Source organism: Sturnus vulgaris, chromosome 26 (assembly GCF_052056855.1).
Source record: "Sturnus vulgaris isolate bStuVul1 chromosome 26, bStuVul1.hap1, whole genome shotgun sequence".
Taxonomy (NCBI): domain Eukaryota; kingdom Metazoa; phylum Chordata; class Aves; order Passeriformes; family Sturnidae; genus Sturnus; species Sturnus vulgaris.
Window position 1 is genome coordinate 2,223,517 of NC_142268.1, and position 23,051 is coordinate 2,246,567.

Below are 23,051 nucleotides of genomic sequence, written 5' to 3' on the forward strand. Positions count from 1 at the left end.
ATGAGCTGTCATAAATCTCATAAATCCCCATTTTTGGTGCTGCTTTCTGTCTGCAAAGCCGAGCGCTGGGGGGGCCGTGGGCGTTTCCCACCCCCCACAGGTGTTACCTTGTGGGTGCTACTTCCCCTTCCTGTCCCCCTGAGCGGGATTTGTACCTCGCTGCTGTCCTGCTCTGCTGTCACACGCGACCTGGGGCTCCTCCAGCTCGGCAACAGCACCGGAGCAGGCGGGATGGGGGCGAGGGGCTGCCTGGAGCTGCTGCTGCTGCTGCTGCTGTCGCCCCTCCTTTGGGGTGAGCACCTGGACGGTGGGTCCGGCGTGGCCAGTGCGGGCTCGGAGTCACTGGCCGGGGCGGTGACAGATGCTGGTGGGGACGAGACCTTGCTCCAGCCGTCGATCATCGGGGGACACGAGGCCAAAGCGCACTCCCGGCCCTACATGGTGTCCCTCCAGGTCAGCGGGTGTCACAGCTGCGGGGCAGCGCTGGTGCACCGGCGCTGGGTGCTCACGGCCGCGCACTGCCTGCCTCAGGGGTGAGTCCGGCACGGCTGTGTCCTGCCCGGGGAAGGGACGGGGCTCCGGGTGTCCGGTACCGGGCTGACACCGCTCCCGGGCCGGGGCAGGTCGTTGCGCAAGGGGTTGCTGGTGGTGGGGCTGCACAACTGGCGGGATCGCGAGCCGGGCACGCAGCGTTTCCCCATCCGGGCTGCCTGTCCCCACCCCGGCTACGACAATACGACGATGGAGAACGACCTGCTCCTGCTCCAGGTGGGAATGTGGCGCGGGGAAGGCTCCGAGGCGGGGCCGGAGCGGCGGCGGGGCCGGGAAGCGCTGCCGGGAATGGGCGGGGGTTCTGTTCGCACTGTGCCGAGGCGAGCGGCTCGGTGACATTTCCGCTTCTCACCCCCAAGAGATTTCACACCTGGGTGTCATCCCCCCGCTCATGGGCGCTGCACGGGCTCGGTGCTTCCCTTCGACCCGTGGGCTCGTCCTCAGTCCCCCATCAGCGGTACTGGGGGCTCCCCTTTGACCCCCCACCGACAGCATCGGGATGCTCCCCTTGACCCCTCACCTGCGGTATTGGGGGGGTCCCCCCAGCCCCCCACCCACAGCATCGGGGTGCTCCCCTTTGACCCCCCACCCACAGTATGGGGGTGCTCCCATTTGACCCCCCACCCGCGGTGTTGGGGCGCTCCCTGCCAGCCCCTCTGCCCGTGGAGGGGGGGGGGGGGGGGGTCTGACGCCGCCCCCCGCCCGCAGCTGGACGGGAAGGTGACACCGAGCAAAACACGGAAGCTGATCTCGCTGGCGAGGAAGGAGCCGGCGCCGGGGACTCGGTGCAGCCTGGCGGGCTGGGGGGTCTGGCGGGGCCGGGAGCTGTCGCCCACCCTGCAGGAGATGGAGGTGACGGTGCTGGACAAGCGGATGTGCAACAGCAGCCGCTTCTGGGAGGGCGGCATCGGCCCCGCCATGATTTGCTTCCAGGGGCTGCGCCGCGGCTCGGCACCTGACGAGGTGAGAGTTTGGGGGTCCAAGGGCTACAAAGCTCTGCCCACCCCGAGCGGGGTGCGGGGGGCTCCGGGGAGGATGCTCACCTGAGCTCCCCTGGCCATGCTGGGGGTCCCTGTCCCCTGGTCGGGATCCACTCCACGGTGTCACCCTCCCCCTCCCAGGGTGACTCGGGGAGTCCGCTGGTGTGCGGGAAGCGGCCGGCAGTGGCCGGCGTGATGTCCTTCAGAAGCGACCACCCCACTGACCCTTTCAAGCCGCCGGTGGCCATCTCGACCGTGAAGTACAAGAAATGGATCCAGAAAACGCTGAAGAGGGGCTGCGCACCTTCCTATTTACACAGGTTGGCTTTTAATTGGGAATAGTGTCCAGAGTCTGGTAAAAGAACATCCTTAGTACATAGATACAGTGACGGCGAGCGGAGCCCGGCGGGATTGTCGGTGGAGAAGGGGGAGGGCGGTGGCTTGGACCCCGGGGGCGATGCTGGCCCTCCTGCCATCCCTGCGCTCCCTTACAGCACTCGGCAGTGCTGCTCCTGCGATTTTCCTCCTTTTCTTCAGTCCCGGCCTCTGGTCCCTCCGTGCCGGCCACTACCAGGGCAGGGGGGCTCCAGTGGGCACCGGGGTGGCCCCACGACCCCAGTGCACATCCCTGGGGACCCCCTGCGTATCCCCAAGATCCTGGTGTCTCCCTGGCCCCACTGTGTGTCCCCAGAGCCCCTCACTGTGTCCCCACAGCCACCCAGGTGTGTCCCCTGCACATGTCCCCATAGCCCTGTGTGTGTCCCTGTAGCCTCCCGTGGCACTGAGAGGGATGGGGGACACAAAGGTCACCCCATCCAAAGCATGATGTAGGACCGGGAGGCATCCGAGGGGTCTGGGACCACCTGGATCGGGGGTCCCTCTGCAGCCCATCCCACTCCCAGGGGCCGAGGCACTTCCCACACACCCAAATTTCGGCACCTGGGCCTGGCTGGCAGCAGGAGCGGGGTTGTCCTCAGGGTTTTGGGGCTGGGAGGCCCCGTGCTCGTGGGCGTAATCCAGTCCTGGATGGATTCGTGTCCACATCCACAAGGACACACCGGGATCCTGGCTGCGAGCCGAGGCTCTTCTGCCCTGGGGGTGGGAGGCTGGGGGGGCTGTGGGTGAAGGTGAGGGACCCCAGACCCTTTCCTGGGGGTTGGGCATCCCGGTGCCAGCTCAGCACCCTGTCCCTTTCCAGAGCAGCCCCCCAGCCTGGTGACAGCACCCTGTAAGCAGCCGCTGGGATGAGCCCGTCGGGACCCAGCCACCCCCACGATCCCTGCCCTGCTCCTCCTGCACCATTTCCGCCTGCCACCACCTCAGCAATCAGGACCCTCCAGCAGCACAAAGGGGGATCCTGGTCCCCATCTCCCCCTCCAAAGCTTCTCCCCTGCGTTCCTCATTAATAAAAGAGCTGCCATCGTTGGCAGAGCCAGAGTTGGTGCCAGACAAGCTGGAGCGTGTTGGGTTTTCCTGGTACTGGATGTGCTGTGTCAGCTCCCCGGCGTGTGGGATCAGCTGTGCCTCAACGCCTGGGTGAGCAGGATGGGGGCACATGGGGACACGGCCCCACCTCAGCTTGGATGTCCATCAGGGGCAGGACATGGTCCATGAGAACCGCCCCAGCTCGGAGTGTCACACCCAAAACGTTCCCAGTTCTGTCCAGTCCTTGCTGCTGGGAATTGTGATGCTCCAGCACAGAAGACCCCAGCCGAGGCCAGCAGCGGGTTGAGGTGACTCAGTGGTCCCCAGCTGTCCCACATCCCCATGTGTGTCCCCAAAACAGTCCTGGCCAGCTCCTGTGGGGCTGGGAGTGTCACAGGACCCTCACTGGGGCATCATCAAGCTTGGATTTTCTCCACCGCCTTGTCGGCCACCGCCGTCACCGCCATGGGGCTGGGCACGTAGTTGAAGGGGGTGACCCGGGCGGCCTTGCTGGGCGAGCCGTGCCGGCTGCCGGGGAAGGTCCCGGCGGGCGCCTCGTGGCCGAAGGAGATGGGCAGGGCGGCCTTGGCGGGCGCGGGGGCTTCACCATCGCCGGTGACTCGGGGGTGCGGGGGTCCCTCGCGGGTCTCCAGCGTGGGAGAGGTGCTGGAGTTTGTCTTGGAGGTGGCGAAGTCCTCGGTCTGCACCACGGCGTCGCTGGTTTTCCTGGGAGTTCCGGGGGTGCCGGGGGGCTCCTCCTCGTCGCCGGAGCCTGCCAGGGGCAGCGCGGAGGAGGGCAGCGTGCTCTTGAGGATGTGCGGGATGTCTTCGTCCCGGATCCTCCGCCACGTGCCCTTCATCACCACCACCGGCGGCTTTCCCGGCGGGCCCCCGGGAGCCGGCTCGTTCTGCCGCCGCCGCGCCGCCGCCTCGGAGCGCACGGAGGACGGGCTGGCCGCTCGCCTGGGCACGCTGATGTTGGGAGAGGATGAGTAGCGCTTGAAGGGCTCGGCCGCGGGCGCGCTGGTCTTCACCGGCAGCCGGGACGGGCTCTCGGAGCTGGTCCGGCGAGGCGGTTTGATCCCGGTCGCGGCTTTGCCGCCGGGCTGGGCTCTGGGGATGAGCGGCCGCTGGCCGGGGGTCGCAGCTTTGGCCGCCTTGAGCTCGTCGCAGCGGGAGGAGCAGAGGAACACGGCCGGGAGAGCGGCTCGGCTGCGCTGGGGGGAGCCCCGGCGAGGCAGAGAGGTGGCCGGCGGCACCGGGGACAGGTCGGAGCGGTGCCGCAGCAGCAGGCTGGAGGATTCCTTGATGAAGGTGAGCTGGCGCAGGAAGCCGGAGCGGTCCGAGTCGCTCCCGCTCGAGCGGGCCGATGACATCCGCACCAGGTTGAGCCGGCTGCCCCCCGGGCCCCCGGGCCGAGCCTTGGAGCCATCGACCTGCTCCTCCAGCACCGGCATGGCCCCCCGGCCCGGCAGCACCTTCCTGCTGGGCTTCTGCATGAAGGGGATGCGCACGGGCGACTTCTGTGTCTTGGACTGCTTGGGAGCCGGGGATTTGGGGGCCGGGGCTCTGGCCGGGGGTCCCGGCGGGGAGGAGGAGCCGCTCGCCTTGCCCGCGGCCGGGCCGCCCTGTTTGGTGACCTGGGAGGGCGACGGCAGCTTCTTGGGGGCGTGCTGGGAGGGCGTGGAGGTGCGGGAGGAGCCCGAGGAGGGGGGGCCTTTGCCCATGCGGGCGGGCGGGGTCGTGCTCCTCTTGGGCAGCGCCAGCTCCCCAGTTTCGGGGGCTTTGCCCAGCCGGTGCAGGCTCCGAGAGCGCTGCTGGCTCAAAGAGAGGTTCTTGGCCGGCGGCGCCTCGGGCTTGGCCGCGGGGCTTTTCTTCGGGGTGGCCCGTGGGCTGGGGGCATCTTTGGCCAGGTTGGGCATGTAGATGACGGTCCTGCCGCGGAAGACCACGGGCAGGTTGGGCACCGGCTTGGCGGGCGCCGGGCTCCGCTCCGGCCTGGAGCTGGCCCGGCCGGCGGGACGGGCACCGGCCGCGTCCTTGCGCTCCGGGCGGCCCTTGCTGTGCTCCCTCCTCGCCGGCTCCCGGCCAGAAGCGCTGCCGGACCGCTGCTTCTCCTGCTTGCCCAGCGACAGCTGCAGCGTGGAGCCCACCGAGAGCCCCGACATGAAGGACAGGATGGAGTCGGACTCGGAGGAAGGCTCCCGGGACAGCGAGGCCGCAGCCTGGTGCAGCCAGGTGACGATAGAGTTGGCTCCCTCCTGGATGGCTTGCCACTCCACGCTGTCCAGGTCGGAGCCCCGATCGGAGCCGGGGTCCTCCTCGGGGTTTTGATGCCTGGTTTCGGCTTTCCGTTCCCTCCCGCCGGCGCTCGGCGGCTTCTGCTTTCTCTCCACCAGCCTGCGGCGAGCCGCGGGCCGCCGGCGCTTGGGCATGGCCGAGCCGATGCACTTCTGCAGCAGATCATCCTCCGAGTTGAGGCTGGGGGAGCTGGGCGAGCCCCCCTGCGCCTGCCCCACTGCAGCTGACCTCGGCCACGTGGCTTTGCCGCAGGGCTGGCCCCGCTCCTCGCCCTCGGAGAGGTTGGCGTCGCTCAGGGAGCTCATGGAGGAGCTCAGGGAGTAGCACGGCGGCGTCTCGTCGGCGATCAGGTTGTTTTGAGGCTTTGTCTTCGCCGGACGAGGACCGGGCTCGGGGTCCTTGTGGGGGACGGAGCCTCCCCAGCGCTCCCTCCGCGGTGCCCGGCCGGGCTGGGCTCTGCTGCCGGACCCGTCCCTGCCCGCCTCGGGCAGCTCGTCCAAATCCGGATCGTAGAAGCAGTAGACGGCTTCCTCCGTCGGCGTGGTGTGGCACAGCGACTGGAACACCACTCCATCGTCCAGAGCGTCATCCTTCCTCCCGGGGGCACCGCTGGCCCTGCCCACGCCCAGCTCCAGGCTGGCTGTGCCCTTCGGGAGGGTCTGGCCCCTCTTGCCATCCCCGCGGCCCGGCCCCGCTTTGCCTTTCCCGGTGGAGCTGAGGCGGGCGGGGGCCGAGCTGCCGGAGGCGGCTCTGCGGGCCGGGATGCTGCCGGGCTCTCGGCGCCGCTCGGCCACGGGGTGCTCGCCCTCCTCGCCCGCCGGGTACCGCAGGGTCTCGTCGCTCAGCGAGGCGGCGCTGGAGAAGTTGACGGGGGTCCCGTCGGCCGAGTCGGTGAAGGAGTCGTCGTCCTTGAAGAGGTCGCGGGCGGTGGCTCGCAGGTGCTTGGGGACGCCGGGGTGGGCGTGGGCCGGCACCAGCATGTACACCGGGACGTGCAGCGGCTTCTTGGTCTGCGGGTGCAGCACCTGGCCCGACAGCAGCGAGGTCTTGACCTTGCGGAAGCGGGAGGGCATGGCCGAGCTGATGCACTCCTTGAGGATCTCGATGTCGTCGTCGTCGGGGGGCTCGGGGCGCTCGGCCCTTCTCCGGCCCTCCAGGTAGCGCTCCTCCCGCCGCTCCTCCCGCTTCTCGTGAGCCGCGAAGTTCAGGCTGTTCTTCTCCGGGAAGGTGGGAATCAGCTTGAGCTCCACGTCCTTCTGGACGTAGTGCTCGTGCAGGGGCAGGGCGCTCAGGCTGGAGGCGCACGAGAAGTTCTCGTTGGGTTTCTCCACCGTGAAGTAAACCATGGAGTCCAGGTCCTGGGGCAGCTGGAAGCGTTCCTTGAAGTCGGTGATCTCCATGAACTTCTTGACGTTGTTCTCCCACTGGATGTTGAACTGGCTGGTCTCCTTCTCCGGCTGGCAGCCCAGCTCGAAGAGGGGAGTCTTGCTGCGGCTGGGGGGCATGGTCTGCCCGGGGCTGTCGGGCAGCTCGCTGGGGCTGATGGTGCCGCTGATCATTTCGCTGCACGGGTCGCTCTGGATGGAGCTGGCGATGGAGGGGCTCTCGAAGCTGCCCAGGGAGCTGACGGAGCTGCAGCGGCTCATCACCAGCGGCGTCTCCTGGATGTAATTCTCCGAGGAGCTCGAGGGCGTCAGGTCCTCCTGGCGTGAGGGCGAGGCCTCCCGCAGGAAAATCTTGTCACGCTTCGGGAAGGGGATGGTGATGGGCTGGGAGATCCCCACTGGTGTGGTGGGACCCGGATCCACCACCTTGTCCTTCTCCTGCCTCCCATCCTCCCCTTCTGCGTCCCCTTCCTCCATCTCCAGGATCTCCAGGGAGGAGTCGCTATCCAGGTCGTTCTCGCTGTGGCTCTGCCCGTCCAGCACGTTGTCTGCCGAGGAGAGGGAGGACAGGGAGCTGCACCGGGAGAAGCAGATTGGGGTGTCCTCCACCGAGTACTTCTGCACCGACTCCTGCTCTGCCGAGGCCGGTGGCTGGGCTGGAAGCTTCTCCGGGATCTTGCTCAGGGGCTCGGCCGCCTGCAGCAGCGCCGGGGGGAGCCAGGCTTGCTTCCTGCCCAGCAGGGAGGGCTGGTGGCCAGCAGCTGTGCTGCTCTTGGCCAGGGCTTCAAGCATGGGGATGTGCTGGTAGGATGGAGAGAGCTTGATGGTGCGAACATGGGGGTCGGTGGGGGGTTTGGTGCCCACCTCCTTCTTCCACTCCATCTCCTTCTCCGGCACCTTGGGGCTGGGGAAAGTCACCACCTTCTTGGCCCGTTCGGGCAGGTCCCGCTGCTCAGGTTTGTCTGGCTCAGCTGGGTCCCGCGCAGGGGGCTCGGCCCTCTCCGGTTTGCCCAGGATGCTCTTAAGGTCGAGCCGGCTGGGCCGCTTCTGGTAGCGCTGCAGCTCGTCACGATAGTCCAGGAAGGCGGCCCTGGGGCAGGGCTTCATGTGCTCCTTGGTGCAGTAGCCATCGCTGGTGCTGCCGCTGTTGAGGCTGTCGGTGGACAGGCTGGTGTAGGCCGTCTTCAGCCGCAGCAGGGTGTGTGCCCGGCTCAGGCTCTCCCTCTTGGCGAAGCCGCCGGCGTCCGACAGCCGGCACGGCGAGCAGGACTGGGCCCGCGCCTCGTGCCCGTCCTCGGGGCCGTACTGCCAGTCCAGGCAGTGATCCTCGGAGCTGAGGCTGAAGCTGTCATCCGAGGAGTTGTGCATGGTGGAAATGTCCTCCACCAGCTTGTCGATCTTGGCCACCGTGCTGGAGATCTTGTTGGCCAACTTCTCGGCTGCCAGCGAGACGTCGTCCTCCGGCAGCGGCGGCTTCTTGGGCTCGGCCGCCTTCCCGCTGCCGTCCTTCTCCGGCTCCGGGCAGCGCCGCTGCGCCAGCGCCCGCGGCAGCGCCTGGCCCTGCAGGAAGGAGGAGTTGAGGAACATGGAGAGCACCGAGGCGCTGGCTGTCTCCACCCCAGTGGAGATGTTGGGCACCTCATCGTCGTCGAAGCAGCCGGAGTCGGAGGCGTAATCCTTCACCAGGCTCTCCATGTGCCGCATCGGCTTCTTGGCGCTCTGGCCCTTCAGGCTCTGCTTCTCCATGGTGTCAAAGGTCTCTGCCAGGTGTTTGGCGTCCAGCTCGGCCTCCAGCGCCTTCTGCTTGCGCATGTAGAGCGAGGGCATGCAGGAGCCCGGCGACACCACGGCCGCGTCCTTGTACTTGGGGGGCCGGTTGGTGAGGAGGTTGCGCAGCGCGGCCGCGCTGCCCATGGCGATCATCTTGTGCTTGGAGTGGATGAGGTTGCGGAGCATGCTGACCGCCCCCAGGTCCCACAGCAGCTCCTGGTCGCGGGGGCTGCGGGCAGACAGGTTCCAGAGGGTGCCGCAGGCGTTGCTGACGATGGTCAGGCTGTGCGAGCGCAGGTGCTGCAGCAGCGTCTGCAGGCAGTTGTGGTCCCGGAGCACCTGCCTGTGGGACAGAGGGGACCCCCCGGCTGTCAGGATGGTCCTGGACCTCTTCCCGCCCCATTCCAGGAGTGTAAGGTGACCCCAGCCCTGCCCAGCCACGATATCCCCACAGTGCTGTCCCTGGGGTCTGCAGTGCCCCTGATCGTGCAGCACCCCCAGCCATGGCATCCCTCAATGACATCCATGGTGCCCAAAGTCCTCCATCTCCATCTCCATCATCTCCATCTCCATCTCCATCTCCATCTCCATCTCCATCTCCATCTCCATCTCCATCTCCATCTCCATCATCTCCATCTCCATCATCTCCATCTCCATCTCCATCATCTCCATCTCCATCTCCATTCCCATCCTACCCACAGCCATGGCATCCCCCAGTGCCATCCCTGGTGTCCAAGGTCTCCCCATCTCCATCCCCCTTGTACCCCCATCCTCCAAAACCATCCATGGTCCCCAAAGTCCTCCATTTCCATCATCTCCATCTCCATCATCTCCATCCAACCCCCAGCCATGGCATTCCCCGATGCCACCCTGGGCTCCGTGGTGCCCTGGGTTCCTCAGGTGCCCCTCACCTGTAATCCTCCCGCGTGGCCACGAGGCTGGAGACGTTCCTGAGGATGCCACCACCGCTCTCGATGATGGCCAAGGAGTTGCTCTGGCACTTGTAGGTGAGGGTGCTGACCAGGAAGCCCAGGGCCCCCTCCACCGCGCAGATGGCCGCCTTGTTCTCCGTGCTGTGCGCCGAGAGGTTCCACAGCGCGCTCAGGACGCTCTTCAGCGTCGACTCCTGCGCCGGGAGGGGACACACAACTCCTGTCAGCCCTGTCCCTGTCACCCTGTGCCCGCTGTCACCCACCTCGGGGGGACGCACAGCCCTGCCAGGTCTGTCTGGTCACTCTGTGCCCGCTGTCACCTGCCCTGGGCTCACCTTGCCAGCGTGCAGGGCACAGCGTGTCAGCCCGGTGACGCTGCCCACCTCCCGCAGCACCTTCTTGCTGTTGATGTCAGCGCGCCAGGAGAGGTTCCTCAGGATGCTGGAGACCACCTGGAGGGGCAGAGCGGGGTGAGTGACCACGGGGACTGTCCCCTACCTGTCCCCCACCCCGGAGAACCCCACCAGCACCCACCTGGTGCAGCTCCTCGCTGTCGGAGCCCAGCTGAGCCACGATGGCCTCCATGCAGCCCCGGCGGGAGCACAGCGTGGCCTGCGGGGGGGATGAAGGTGGTGAGGGTGACCTCGTGACCCCCAGACCCTGCTGATCCCCCCCAAACGCCGACCCCCACCTTGTTGACCACATCTCCGAAGGTGAGGTTGGTGAGGGCCATCCCCGCGTAGCGCCGCAGCGCCAGGTTCAGGGGGTCGTTGGTCATCTTGTGCATCTCGTAGTCCACCTGCAGCAGCTCGGCCACCGCCTGCAGCCCACCTGTGGGACGAGGGAGGGGTCATTCGGGGTTCCCCCACCTCCAGCACCCCATCTGGGTGCGGTGCAGAGGGAAGGAGCCCCCTCCCCGCGCTCACCCAGCTCGTTCATGGCCCGCCGGTATTCCTCGTCAAAGGACAGCTTCATGATGGCACAGGTGGCCTGGCAGATCTGGGGCTCGATGGGCACTGGCACTGCGGGGGGATGTGTCACACAGGATGTTCCCAACCCCTCCCAGCCCCCCCAGCCCCTCTCAGCTCCTCCCAGTCCCCCCCAGCCCCTCCCAGACTCTCCCAGCCCCTCCCAGCCTCTCCCAGCCCCTCCCAGCCCCTCGCAGTCCACCCCCCAGCCCCTCCCAGCCTCTCCCAGTCCCCCCCAGTCCCTCCCCGTACCGGCGCCCTCGAGGCCCCGTGCCCCGTCCCTGCTCTGCATCTGCAGCCAGTCCCAGCAGGTCTCCGAGTAGGAGCGGATCTGCTCCAGCACATGGAGCACTCTCATCTCCTTCTTGGCCTGGCCCTCGTCGGGCTGGGAGAACACGATGTTGTGCAGGGCAGCGTTGGCTCTCATCCGCGCGTCCTTGGCACCCGTGGGGCTCTCGGGGGGCCCCGGCTCCCCGTCGGAGTCGTGCAGGATCTGGATGAGCAGGGGCAGGCAGCCCGACTTGCGCATGGCCAGGCAGCTCTCCTGAGAGCTGGACATGGCCAGCAGCGTGCGGGACATGTCCTCCTTGTCGCGGGTGGCCAGCATGGACAGCAGCCAGAAGACCACCTCCACCTGCGGGGGGGCACACGGGGTCACGCTCAGCCCTTCCCCGGGCTCAGCCCACCCCAGCCGGGCTCCGGTGCTGCCCCTCACCTTGGTGTTGCCGCCCTCCTCGGGGTGTGTCGGGGGGTCCAGGCTGCCCGGGTCCCCCTCCATGCCCGGGACCTTCCCGCAGAGCTGCAGAGGAGAGGGCAGGTGGGGGGGGCTGCATTGCTGCGCCCCCCTGCCCAGCCCCTCCCCGCTCCCCCGCCACCCCCCACGGTTCCCATCTCGATTCCGTCAGTGCCAGGGGGGAGTTTTGAGCTAAAATCAGGGATGGTTGGGATGGGGGGGCTGCTGCAGCCGCGGGGAAGGGAAGGGAGAGCGTGGGCGAGTGAGAGGGTGGGCGGCGGGGAGGGGGCAGGGGCTGAGCCTGCGGAGTGATGGAGGGGCTGGAAATGGGGGCCGTGGGGATCTGGGGGTGATGGGGGGACGTGGGTGTTGCCACGTGGGGCTGTGGGTGATGGTGGGACCGTGTTGATGGCAGAGCAGTGAGTGACAGTGGGGCTGTGATGATGGTGATGGCAGCCCATGACGATGATGATGGTGAGGCTGTGGGTGACAGCGTGACCATGGCAATGGCAGCCTGAGATGGTGACAATGGCAGGGCTGTGGGTGACAGCGTGACCATGGCAATGGCAGCCTGAGATGGTGACAACGGCAGAGCGGAGGGTGACACTGGGTCCTGGCAATGGTGGGGCAGCAGGTGACAATGTAACAATAGTGATGGCAGCCTGTGATGGTGACAATGGCAGAGCTGTGGGTGACAGTGGGTGGTGGCAATGGTGGGGCAGTGGGTGACAGTGTGGCAATGGCGATGGTGATGGTAGCCCATGACAATGATGATGATGATGGTGGAGCTCTGGGTGACAATGGGACCATGTCATTGGCAGCCTGTGATGGTGACAATGGTGGAGCTCTGGGTGACAATGGGACATGGCAATGCTGGGGCAGCGGGTGACAGTGTGGCAATGGCGATGGCGGCCTGTGACGATGATGATGGTGGTGGCGGAGTTGTGGATGACAGCGAGACAATGACGGTGCTGAGGCTGTGGGTGACAGTGGGACCGTGCCGATGGCAGCCCATGTGGATGACGATGACGATGACGATGATGATGGCAGGCTGCCCACCCCGGCGTCTCCGTCGGCGGCAGAAGCCGCGGGAGCCCCCGCGCCGCCCGCCCGCCATGGCCTACTTCTGGTCTCCATGGCAACTGCCCATTTCACGGTGCCCGAGCCGCACAAAGCCCTGGCTGTGCCGATGGGGACAGCGCGGGGACAATGGCGGGGGGGCCGTGCTGGCCCCCTCCTCCCCCCATCCCTGGCTCCATCGCCCGGCAGGGACCGGGCTCGCCCCGGCCCCGCTACCTGCGGCTCCGGCTGCTGCGCCTTGTCCTGCGCCTCCATCAGCTCCTTGTCGATCTGCTCGAGCCGGGATGCGCGGATCTGGGGGGGCAGAGAGGGGGTTGGACAGGGCTGGGACCCCCCAGGACCGCGAGAAATGGGAGGGAGGGGTGCGAGTGTGCAAGGAATGGGGTGTGAGTGTGCAAGGAACGGGGTGTGAGGAGCTGGTGCGAGGTGCAAAGAGCTGCTGTAGGGTGTGAGGAGCTGCCGTAGGGTGCCCAGAGTTGAGCCCATCAGTCTGCCCCCCCCAGAAGCGGAGCAGGGGGATTTTGGGGGTGAAGGGCCCCACCTGTGCCCTCTGCACCATCTCATCAGCTGTCCCGAAGCGTTCCTCCATCAGCGAGCGGATGTGCTGCGCCTCGAACTGCAGCTGCTGCCGGATCAGATCCATCTGCATGGAGAACTGGGGGGCACAGGGGGTGCCGTCAGCGGGGCAGGGTCCCCGTGGCCTGTGAGGGGGGGGACAGGGGGTGCCCCCCACTCACCGTCTCCACGTGGGGCAGCTCGTCCAGGCGAGTGGCCAGGCTCTGCAGCTGCGCATAGTACCAGACCTTCTCCTTCTCCTCCTTCTCGATCTCCCCCAGCAGGAAACACCTGCGGGAAGGACCCCATCAGCACAACCCCGGGCCCCCCCCAGCCCCTTTTATCCCCCAGACCATCACCTCTCGCGGTCCAGCTCCTCCAGCATGCGGAAGGTCGCCCTGCCCAGCTCCCCGGGGCCGTCCCGCTGCGGGGCGGGGGCCGGCGGGCTCTCCTCGGCACCACGCCCGCTGCTCGTCACCTCCGGGGCGAACTTGAGGTTGTAGAGGCTGGTGATGTCCATCTGCAGGGCTGGGGACGGGGACAGCGCTGTCAGGGTGGGCTTGGAGGGGTCACACCCCCCTCCCCACCCTGCCCGGGCACTCACCTTTGAGCTGGTCCAGCACCTCCGTCTGCCCCGAGGACACCATGACTCGGGCCTCCTGTTCCAGCTTGCCCTGGAGGTGCTTCAGGACCTCCTAAAACAGGGATGGAGCCGTTGAGGAGGGGGACAGCGGATATAAACCCCCAGTTTGGGGTCTGTGCCCTGCTCCCAAGGGGGCCTGTCCCCACCTTCATGTCCGAGGTCTCATTTTCCAGCTTGGAGAGGTGGTTGGAGTTGTCCTCCAGCTCCCGCCGGAGGTGGCTGTTCTCCTTCTTCAGCGCCTCCACCTGCCGCACCAGCTGGTCGTACGAGGCGATGGAGCCGGACATCTTCACCTCCTCCAGCGCCTGCGGGGGGTTTGGGGGTGGGCAGCACCCGGGGGGGCTCCTCAGCACCCTCACACCCCCCCAGCACCCAGCACCCACCCGGGACCACGGCACGACACGCCGGGCACCCCACCACCCGCACCCCCCGAGCTCTGGAGGAGCTGGTGCCCCCCCAAACCCCCCCAGAGGGGCATTCCCAGCTCAGGGTGGGGGTCCAGCGCCGCCGCCCCCAGGCAGGGCCCCCCCAGCCCCGCCAGCCCCCGCCTGGTTCCCACCCTCCGCAGAGCTCCGCTCTCCGCTCCCTTTGTCTCGCTTTTGTCTTCTCCCGCTCCCGACCTTCTCCCTCTCCTCTCCCTCCGGCACCGGGGGCAGCCCCGGCCCCTCCACGGCCCCCCCGCCCCGCTGTGTCCCCCCCTAAACGCTCTCATCCCTCCCTGTGCCCCCCCAGCCGCCCCCAGCCCCCCAAACCTCCTCTTGCCGCAGCGCCGCCGCCGCCCCTCGCACCTGCCCGGGGTGGGGAGGGGGACACACACGACGCTGTCACACGCGGGGAGGGGGGGCCGGGGCTGGGGACCCCTGGTCACCCCCCCAGAGGGTCGGGCCGGCAGCCGGAGCTCGGTGGCCCCGCGGAGCCTCCGTCAGCACCGCGTGTGAGCGGGGGGAGCCGGCAATGGGGGGGCCATGGGGGGTTTGGGGCTCCCCTCTGCTGCCCCCACCCCACATCCCCCCCAACAGAGCGTCAGGGGAGGCAGAGATCGCCCCCCTCCCGCCTCTGACACCCCCAAATCTGCCCCGCAGAGGCTCCCTGGGGCCCTTCTGCTTCCACGAGTCCTTTTGCACCCCCTTTCAGCACAGAGGCCCCACCAGGCAGTGATGGGACCCAGCAACGCCCCCAGGCCCCACCGATGTCCTTCTCACCCCCAGGAGCCACCCCGGGCCCCCCCAGTCCGCTCCCTCACCACTCCACCCCACAGTGGAGGATCCCCATATCCTGCTCTATGGGTCCTGCTGTGGGGTCCCCCCTTCCCAGCGCCCAGATCCACTCGTGATTCCCAAGGGAGACAAAATCAATCCTCCCCCAGCTGCCGAAAATTCCCCCCCAGGAGAGAAATAACCTCGGGGAGAGGGTGGGGAGCAGGGGAAGGGTGGAGGTGTGGGGTGAGGGATGCGGGATTGGGGGTGCAGGATGGACAATGAGGGGTGAGGGAGGGAGGGAGGGATGCGGGAGGGTGGGGGAGGGATGAGGATGAGGGATGTGGGAAGATGGAATGCGGGGTTTGGAAACATGGAATGCGGCGTTTGGGATGCAGGAACATGGAATGAGGGATGCAGGAACATGGAATGCGGGGTTTGGGATGCGGGAACATGGAATGCGGGGTGAGGGAACGTGGAATGCGGGGTTTGGGATGCGGGGTGACCGAGGCAGGGCGAGGTGTGGGATGATGGGTGCGGGATTCGGAATATGGGATGCAGGGTGAGGGATGCAGAATGCGGGGTGAGGAATGGGGGCTGTGGAAAGCAGGACGTCACATGGGGGAGGTGAGATGATGGATGCGGGATAATGGATGCGGGATGCGGGATATGGGATGCGGGATGAGCTCGGCCTGCTGTTGCTATGGCGACAGGGATGGGGGAGCACAGGCGGTTCCCGGCCCTTCCTGAGGACTCAGACGGGGAGGATGTGGGGGTTCAGCCCTGTAGGGGATAATGGGAACCAGAGGCTTCCACTCCTCCAGGGGAACATGTTCCCCTCTCCCCAGCACCCCAAACTTGTGGGTCTAACCCAACTCTCAGTCAGACCCCCTCTCCCCTGGGGGACCCCCACCCTGTAAGAACCCGGGGTGCTCCGGCTGCCCTCCCGGGAGGGTCAGGACTGGGATATTTTGGGGGTTTGATGGAGTGGGGGGGCAGTTGAGCTCTGCCCTCCCCGCCCGGCTCCTGGCAGGGCCGGCCGAGCACAGCGGCCGCAGCGGCGCCGGGATCTGCAGCCTGCAGGGAGGGGCTGGGGCCGCACCTGCATCCATGGAGCGGAGAAAGGGAAAGGGAAAGGGAAAGGGGGGCCGGGGCTGCGGGAAAGGGGGGCCGGGGCTGCAGAAAGGGGGGCCGGGGCTGCAGCTACATTCCAGCACCGCGATGATCACTATCCCACAGGACCCGGTGTCCCCCCACGGGCTGCATCCCAGGTGGGGCCATGGGCTGATCCTGGGGGGATCTGATGGCTCGGGGTCCTGGGTGTGTCTCCTCCGACCCCCCAAATCTGCCTCTCTCTGCCGAGGGCACCCCAGGCCTCTCTCTGCCGAGGCCGCCGGTGGGGCCTGGATCCATCCAGCAATTTCCTGGCAGGGCAGATGCGGCAGCAGATGAAGCAGCAGCTGCACTGCCCAGCACACCCTGCCCGTCCTCCACGCTGCCCAGGGTGCTCACTGCCCACCTCGCTGCCCACAGTGCCCACCTCGCTGCCCACGGTAGCCACTGCACTGCCCACGGTAGCCACTGCCCACCACCCCGCGGTCCTCTGCATTGCTCATCGCCGCAGTGCCTTGCCCACTGGCCACTGCTCACCACATGTGATGCCACCTTGGCCAAGGCCACCTCAGCCTGGGCAGGGCAGAGCCTGGGGAGCCCTGGGGATACCTCAGGCTCCCTGCACCCCTCCAGGCTCACTCCAGCCTGGCAGCAGCTCTGGGAACGGGGCTGGGGACAGCGACTGCAGCCATCAGCCCAGTGCAGCCACATCGCCAAAGCCACAGCTGAGCCCCCGGAGCCCCCGGGGACATTAAACAAACAGCGTGTTGTCACCAACCCGGGCTGATCGACCCGGCCCCGGGGACCCCCGGCCACAGCAAACCCCCCCCGGGGAGCACAGCCCCCCCCACGTCTCGACCCTGCACACATGTGGGGGCACACAGAGGGACACAGGGATTTGAGATCCATCATCCTGACACAGCATCGACCCCGCAGCCCCCGCACAGCACCTGCACACACACACACCGACATCGTGGCCTGGGGATGGATGTGGGGCGAGCATCGGGGTCCCCAACACCCCCAGCACAGCCCCCCCCCACAATGTAGGGCCCCTCTTACCCCCCTACACCCCGGGGCGCCCGTGGGAGCCAGCGGGGTGGAACGTGCTGGAGCCAGCAGCCACCTCCCCACCCCCCTCCGGGGTGCCTGGGGACACACACCCCTGCCCGGGGACAGGGCATTGGCACCCTTGGGGTGCCCCCCGGGTGGGGTTGACGTGCTGGTTTAGAGGCCGAGGTTTTTGAGGGACCGGTTTGGGAGGTGGATTTAGGGTGCGGGTTTGTGGGGAGGGTTTGGGGGTGCTGGTTTGGGTGAGGTTTTGGGGCTCCGAGTCCGGGGCTCGGTCACAATCCCCGGCCCAGCGGTGCTGGGGGAGCATCGGGAGGGGGGAACTGCGGGGAGCCGAGCTCGCATCAGGGCGGGGGAGCTGCTGTCACCCCAGGGGCGACTCCCCCGCCTCGCCCGCAGGATGGAGATGGGAATGGAGATGGGGATGCGATGGGAATGAGGATGGGAATGAGAAGGGGATGGGAAGGGGATGAAGGTGAGAATGGGGACGGGAGGTTCTGCTCCGTCTTTTTCCCCCCCTCCCGCGGACTCCCCGCCGAGCCCCGGCATTGTCCGGCCTTTGTCCCTGCAGGATGCGGGGGATAAACGCTGCCCGACCCTCCCGATTCACCCTGAACCCCCTGATCCGCCCTGAACCCTCCTGTCCCCCCAATATCCGCCCGATCCCCCCGATCCCGCGGGACGGAGCCGCGCCCGCCGCAGGATGCAGCGCAGGGGGGGCCGGGGGCATCCTCGCCGCGGGGAGGGGGCGCAGATCGGGGCCCCCCCGGTGCATCCAAACCCCCGCAAGCCGACACCGCACCCCGATCTCCCCCGGCCCCGCCGCGCATCTTCCCCCGATTCCCCCCATCCCCCGGCCGGAGCCGCCGGGACCCCCGGGGGGGCTCGGGGCGTTCGGGGTGCGGGGGCAGGTGCGGCCGTACCTCATCCCCGGCGGTGCGGAGCGGCGCGGGGCGGTGCGGAGCGGTGCGGAGCTGGGCGAGGCTCCGGCGCGGCCCCGAGCAGCCGCATCCCGCCCCCGCCCCCCCGCTCCCGGTCGGGATTTTCCAGCGGCGCCGCCGCCGTTAGAGGGCGGCACCGGGGGCTCCCCGCGCCCCCCCCCCGGACTGTGCCGGGCGGGGGGAGACGAGGTCCCCGGGTAAGGCTCCGTTCCCCTCCATCCGCCTCTTTTCCAGCCTCCGCAAAAACGCCGAGATCTGCCCCGTCCCCATCCCCATGTCCCGGAACGCACCTGCCGCTCCCGACCGGACCAGTCCTTACAGAGCGAACCGGTCCCTCCTGACCGAACCGGCCCCCTCAGACCGAACCAGCCCTCCCGGCCGAATCCGTCCCCACGAGCCGCCCGGCGCTGTCCACATGTCCCTGGGGACTCACCCAAGGTGTGGCAGCACCGGCTGAGCCCCGGTGTCCCCCCAGGATGAGCGGGACCCTCATGACGACCCCAATCCCCTCCGTGACCGCGGCTTCTGCCATGTGCTCAGGCCACTGTCACCCACCGAGGTCACTGTCACTCACAGAGGTCACTGTCACCCACCTCCCTCTGGAGCATCCTGGCCCTCTGAGCATTGTCCCTCGGGACTGAGAGTCCCCACACGGCCCCGGCTGGACAGGGACCCCGGCTGGACAGTGAGTGACCCCAGCTCTCCTCTCCCTGTCGCCACCGGTGAGGGTGGGAGGACTCTCAAGGTGACATTGCTTGAGCAGAAAGGGACCTGGAGTCAGGGGACCTTCCCTAAAGGACAAACGGCCACTGGGAAAGGGATGTGGAGGGTGTGAGATTTAAAGAGCTGGAGCTGGGCCCCAAGGGATCCCTGAGGAGCTCCCAAGGGACCCTGGCCAGCAGCAGGGACGAGGCAGGACCACCCTGGGGACAAATGGTCCCTCTTCACTGATGGCCTCCCCGTGTGACATGGCACTGGTGATGAGCATTGGGTTCATTTGGCTCAGTTCAGGGACAAACCAGATCATCCACCCGAGATCAACTCATCTTCCTTCCCATCATCACCCTCATCCCTGAGAGCATCCCCCAAAACACATCCTTCCCTCCCAGCCTGAGCTGCAAACCCCCAGCTCACCCCCACCCGATGCCACCAAAATCCTGTCACCAAAATCCTTTGGGTTCCCAAATTAAGGATGAGAAAATGATGGTTTGGGGTTTTGACATCCCGTGCTGGGCCTTGGCAGCTTCTCCAGGGGCTCAGGCTGGTTCTGAGCCCTGAGAACCTTCCCTGCCTTCCCCCAATTCCACATTTCCGCATTCCCAGTGTTTGTATTAACAAATAAAGTTAAATACATGGAAATGCTGCAAACATAAAGTGCCATTCCCCACTTCCCAGCAAAGAGCAAGGAATTTCCTTCATTTACTAAATCCACACAATTTGTTTGCTGCAGGTGTCGACAGGAAGCAGTGCCAAAAAACCTGGGAATACTCAGGAAAATACCCAATCAGGGTGGAGTTTAGCACACCCCAGGCCACCCCCGGGGGAATGGAGAGGCAGGAGACAGACGATCCAGGTGGAATTTCTTTATTTACACTGGACGAGGCTCCTCCCTTGCCTCCCGGAGTTACTTGAGCGGGATGAAGCGGGAGGAGTGGGTGGCGCCGATGCCGGGCCGGCCGTGCTTCACGGGTTTGTACGTGATGGAAAACTCGCCCAGGTAGTGGCCGATCATCTCGGGCTGCAAGAGGAGAGATCCGTGCTGGGACAGAGCCAGGGGGCACAGGGACATCCCCATCGCCATCCCGGGGCTGGCAGGGGCCTGGCACAGCCGGTTATTCCCGCTGAGCTCCTCCCCTGGTGCCTTGATGTGGAGCCAGAGGGGCTTCCCCAGCTCTGCCCCTCGCGGGAGAGGTGACACAGGAGCCACAGGGGCATTTGTGCCCTTCCAGGTGGGATTTAATGCAAAAAAAATGACATTTAATCCCAGTGGTGGGATCAAGTGACACCACCCCGTGGGTAATTCCATTCCTGTGAATGTTCAGGGATCTGTTTCATCCCAAAGCCGTGCTGGCAGGCTGGGAGCCAGGGCTGAGCACATGGATCACTCCACAGCTACATCAGTGCTTCAGAGCCACACTGAGACCCCTCTGGGAGCTGGCCAGCCCTGGGATGGCACCTCCAGGTGTCCCTCTGAGCCAACCCCGCTCCAAGGAGCATCCTGGAGCTCTCAGGGTGGCACCTCCAGGTGTCCCTCTGAGCCAACCCTGGCTCCAAGGAGGAGCCTGGACCCTCCCAGACACAGGCAATGAGTAGGATTTAATAACAGAATTAGAAGTGAACACTCCAGACGCTGAGCTCGGTGTGAGAGCCACCTGCCAGGCGCCAGCTCACCTTGATCTCCACCTGGTTGAAGGTCTTGCCATTGTAGACGCCCACCATGCTGCCCACCATCTCTGGCAGGATGATCATGTCCCTCAGGTGGGTCTTCACCACCTCGGGCTTCTCCATGGGCGGCGCCTCCTTCTTGGCCTTGCGCAGGCGCTTGAGCAGCGAGTGCTGCTTGCGGCGCAGGCCCCGGTTCAGGCGGCGCCGCTGCCGCGCGCTGTACAACTGCATCAGCTGCTCGCTGCAAACGGGGACAGGCACGGCTCAGGGGACACCCAGGGACACCGGCCTGAGCGTGGGGTATGGCCTGGACACAGCCCAGAGACAGCACAGCCACGGAGATACCCAAACCCAGCCTGGGGAACAACCCAGGGACCCCAAACCCAGCCTGGGGAACAGCCCAGGGACCCCAAACCCAGCCTGGGGAACAACCCAGGGACCCCAAACCCAGCCTGGGGAACAGCCCAGGGACCCCAAACTCAGCCTGGGGAACAGCCCAGGGACCCCAAACCCAGCCTGGGGAACAATCCAGGGACAACCCAGGGACCCCAAACCCAGCCTGGGGAACAGCCCAGGGACCCCAAACCCAGCCTGGGGAACAGCCCAGGGACCCCAAACCCAGCCTGGGGAACAACCCAGGGGTCCCAAACCCAGCCTGGGGAACAACCCAGGGACCCCAAACCCAGCCTGGGGAACAGCCCAGGGACACCCCCAGGGACCCCAAACCCAGCCTGGGGTAGAGCCCAGGGGTCCCAAACTCAGCCTGGGGAACAGCCCAGGGACCCCACACTGAGCTTGGGGTATGACCTGGACAGAGCCCAGAGACAGCACAGCCACAGAGTTACCCAAACTGAGCTTGGCCTCGTGAGACCCCCAGAGACCCCAAACCCAGCCTGGGGAACAGCCCAGGGACCCCAAACCCAGTCTGGGGTATGGCCCGAGGACATTTCCAGGGATTCCAAACTGAGCCTGGGGAACAGCCCAGGGACACCAAACTGAGCTGGGGTTACAGCATGGGGAGACCCCTCAGGGCCCCACAGCCAGAGTTACCCAGAGTCAGGCTGGGGTACAGCTCCAAGACCCCCAGGGACCCCAGACTGAGCCTGGGGAAGTCCCAGAGACAACCCCAGAGTTACCCATGCTGAGCCTGGGGTACAGTCCCAAGGGATTCCCAGGGCCTCATACTCAGTGATGTTACCTGGACTGAGCCTGGGGACATCCCCAGGGACACCAGACAGAGCCTGGGTATGGCTCAGGGTCCCCAACTGAGCTTGGGGTATGGCCTGGGAGACCTCTGGGAGCCCAAACTGAGCCTGGGCTACAGCCTGGAGAGGTCCCATAGGGACCCCTCAATAACGGGGTTATCCAGAACAGGCCCAGGGAACCCCCCAGCCACAGAAAAACCCGGAGAGAGCGTGGGGTACAGCCCCAGGAGACTCACAGGGCCCCACACCCAGAGAATTATCCCGACTGAGCCTGGGGACACCCCCAGGGATCCCAAACTGAGCTTGGGATACGTCCTGGAGAGACCTCGAGCGACCCCGAAGGCAATATTACCCAAACTAAGGCTCAGGGAGATCCCCAAGAGTCAGGGGGTCTGAGGAGACCTCGAGGATCCCAAACTGAGCCTGGGGAGACCTTAAAGTCCCTGTGTTACCCAGGTTGAGGTTGGGGAGACCCCCGGGAACCCCAAAATAAGTGTCACCCCAAGTGAGCCCGGCCTCGAGGAGCTCCAGGGATCCCATACCCACAGCATCACCCGAACGGAGTGTGGAGCACGGCCCCGGGGCCCCACACTGACGGTGTCAGCCACCGAGGGACTTTAAACAGCCCAAAAAGCAGCAGCTGAACACCCAAACCCCGCGTTACTGCCGGTATTTGAACACAACTCGAGTATGGGGCAGCTCCCCGACCCGCAAACCCCAGCCCGGGGGGGCTCCCCAGCCCTTACTAGGACATGTCGAGCAGCTGGTCCAGATCCACCCCGCGGTAGGTGAATTTACGGAAGGTTCGCTTCTTCTTCTGCTCCACCTCCGCCTGCAGCGGGAGAGGGGGGTCAGGACAGGGGGTCGCGGCCGCCCGGGAGGGGGATCAGGGGATTCAAGGACCTTCCCCGCCCCGCACACGGGAAGGCCGCGGCCCCACCGAGCTCCGCGGGGCGCCCAGGCCGCTCCCTCCCCTCAGCCCCGTTCCCGCCGCGCTGCGCTCCGTCCGGTCGGGGCACCCACGGCCCCCGCAGCGCCCATTCCCCGTCCCACAGGGAAGCCCCGAGCCCTGGACGGCGCCACCGCGGCGGGTGAGGCCCAGATGGGGCGCGGATGACGGCGGATGGAGCCCGATGGTGCCGGCAGCGACTCCCCCGCACCCACCATCTTGGCCGGGGCTGCTCGGAAAGGCCAGGCCTCCACCGGAAGCGGAAAATCTCGCGAGAGCGGCGCGGGCGGAACGGGCGGAGAAGCCGCGCGCGGGCGGCACTTCCGCCCTCACTGCGCTTAAAGGGGCCGCACCCGCAGCGCGGGGACACGGCGGGGACACCCGTGAGGGACGGACTGAGCCTGGGGTATGGCTGGAGGACATTCCCAGGGACCCCACATCGAACCTGGGGAACACTCACAGGCTCCTCAAACTGATCCTGGGGTATGGCCCAAGGACATCCCTAGGGACCCCGAACTGAGCCTGGGGACATCCCCAGCGATCCCGAATTGAGCCTTGGGTATTGGCCCGAAGATATTCCCAGGGATCCTAGACTGAACCTGGGGAAAAGCCCAGGGACACCCCCACAGGGACCCCAAACTGAGCCTGGGGAACAGCCCAGGGAAGCCTCCCCTTCTCCCCCGAAGCTGCCCCTCACGTTCCAATGAAGCCCCTCCTTGCCCCTGGCCCGAGGTGGAAGCCAGCAGTGACAGGTCACAGTCACCTGGACGGCAGCGCCACAGGGACAACCTGGAGCTCGCAGCCACTCCGGGCCAGCTCGGAGCATCCCGCACGGTTTTTGGAAGGCACCTTCGCGTTCCCAGGGGAGGC

General features: G+C 66.6%; 4 protein-coding genes across 4 annotated transcripts; 1 reads left to right on the plus strand and 3 right to left on the minus strand.

Moving 5' to 3' along the window:
* LOC106857044 (granzyme M-like) lies at positions 1 to 2,984 on the plus strand. Its single transcript, XM_014882871.2, has 5 exons — positions 1 to 533; positions 624 to 768; positions 1,261 to 1,515; positions 1,674 to 1,852; positions 2,731 to 2,984. Exons 1-5 carry the CDS (start codon positions 1 to 3, stop codon positions 2,762 to 2,764), a joined length of 1,146 nt encoding a protein of 381 aa, XP_014738357.2. The 3' UTR covers positions 2,765 to 2,984.
* On the minus strand, positions 1,838 to 17,690 carry APC2 (APC regulator of Wnt signaling pathway 2). The gene is made up of 15 exons (XM_014882895.2): positions 17,625 to 17,690; positions 13,471 to 13,629; positions 13,286 to 13,376; positions 13,041 to 13,209; positions 12,864 to 12,972; positions 12,668 to 12,781; positions 12,343 to 12,420; positions 11,029 to 11,112; positions 10,566 to 10,947; positions 10,272 to 10,367; positions 10,037 to 10,176; positions 9,880 to 9,957; positions 9,681 to 9,797; positions 9,325 to 9,539; positions 1,838 to 8,756 (listed from the first exon to the last, which is right to left on the minus strand). The coding sequence occupies exons 2-15, from the start codon at positions 13,609 to 13,611 to the stop codon at positions 3,374 to 3,376; spliced, it is 7,197 nt and encodes a 2,398-aa protein (XP_014738381.2). The 5' UTR covers positions 13,612 to 13,629; positions 17,625 to 17,690; the 3' UTR covers positions 1,838 to 3,373.
* On the minus strand, positions 11,185 to 12,235 carry LOC148221197 (uncharacterized). Its single transcript, XM_088179340.1, has 2 exons — positions 11,618 to 12,235; positions 11,185 to 11,560 (listed from the first exon to the last, which is right to left on the minus strand). The coding sequence occupies exon 1, from the start codon at positions 12,161 to 12,163 to the stop codon at positions 11,858 to 11,860; it is 306 nt and encodes a 101-aa protein (XP_088035466.1). The 5' UTR covers positions 12,164 to 12,235; the 3' UTR covers positions 11,185 to 11,560; positions 11,618 to 11,857.
* A 1,520-nt stretch (positions 17,691 to 19,210) lies between the features above and the next one.
* On the minus strand, positions 19,211 to 22,470 carry RPS15 (ribosomal protein S15). The gene is made up of 4 exons (XM_014883064.2): positions 22,397 to 22,470; positions 21,979 to 22,064; positions 20,034 to 20,268; positions 19,211 to 19,380 (listed from the first exon to the last, which is right to left on the minus strand). The coding sequence occupies exons 1-4, from the start codon at positions 22,397 to 22,399 to the stop codon at positions 19,267 to 19,269; spliced, it is 438 nt and encodes a 145-aa protein (XP_014738550.1). The 5' UTR covers positions 22,400 to 22,470; the 3' UTR covers positions 19,211 to 19,266.
* Between the last annotated feature and the right edge of the window lie 581 nt (positions 22,471 to 23,051).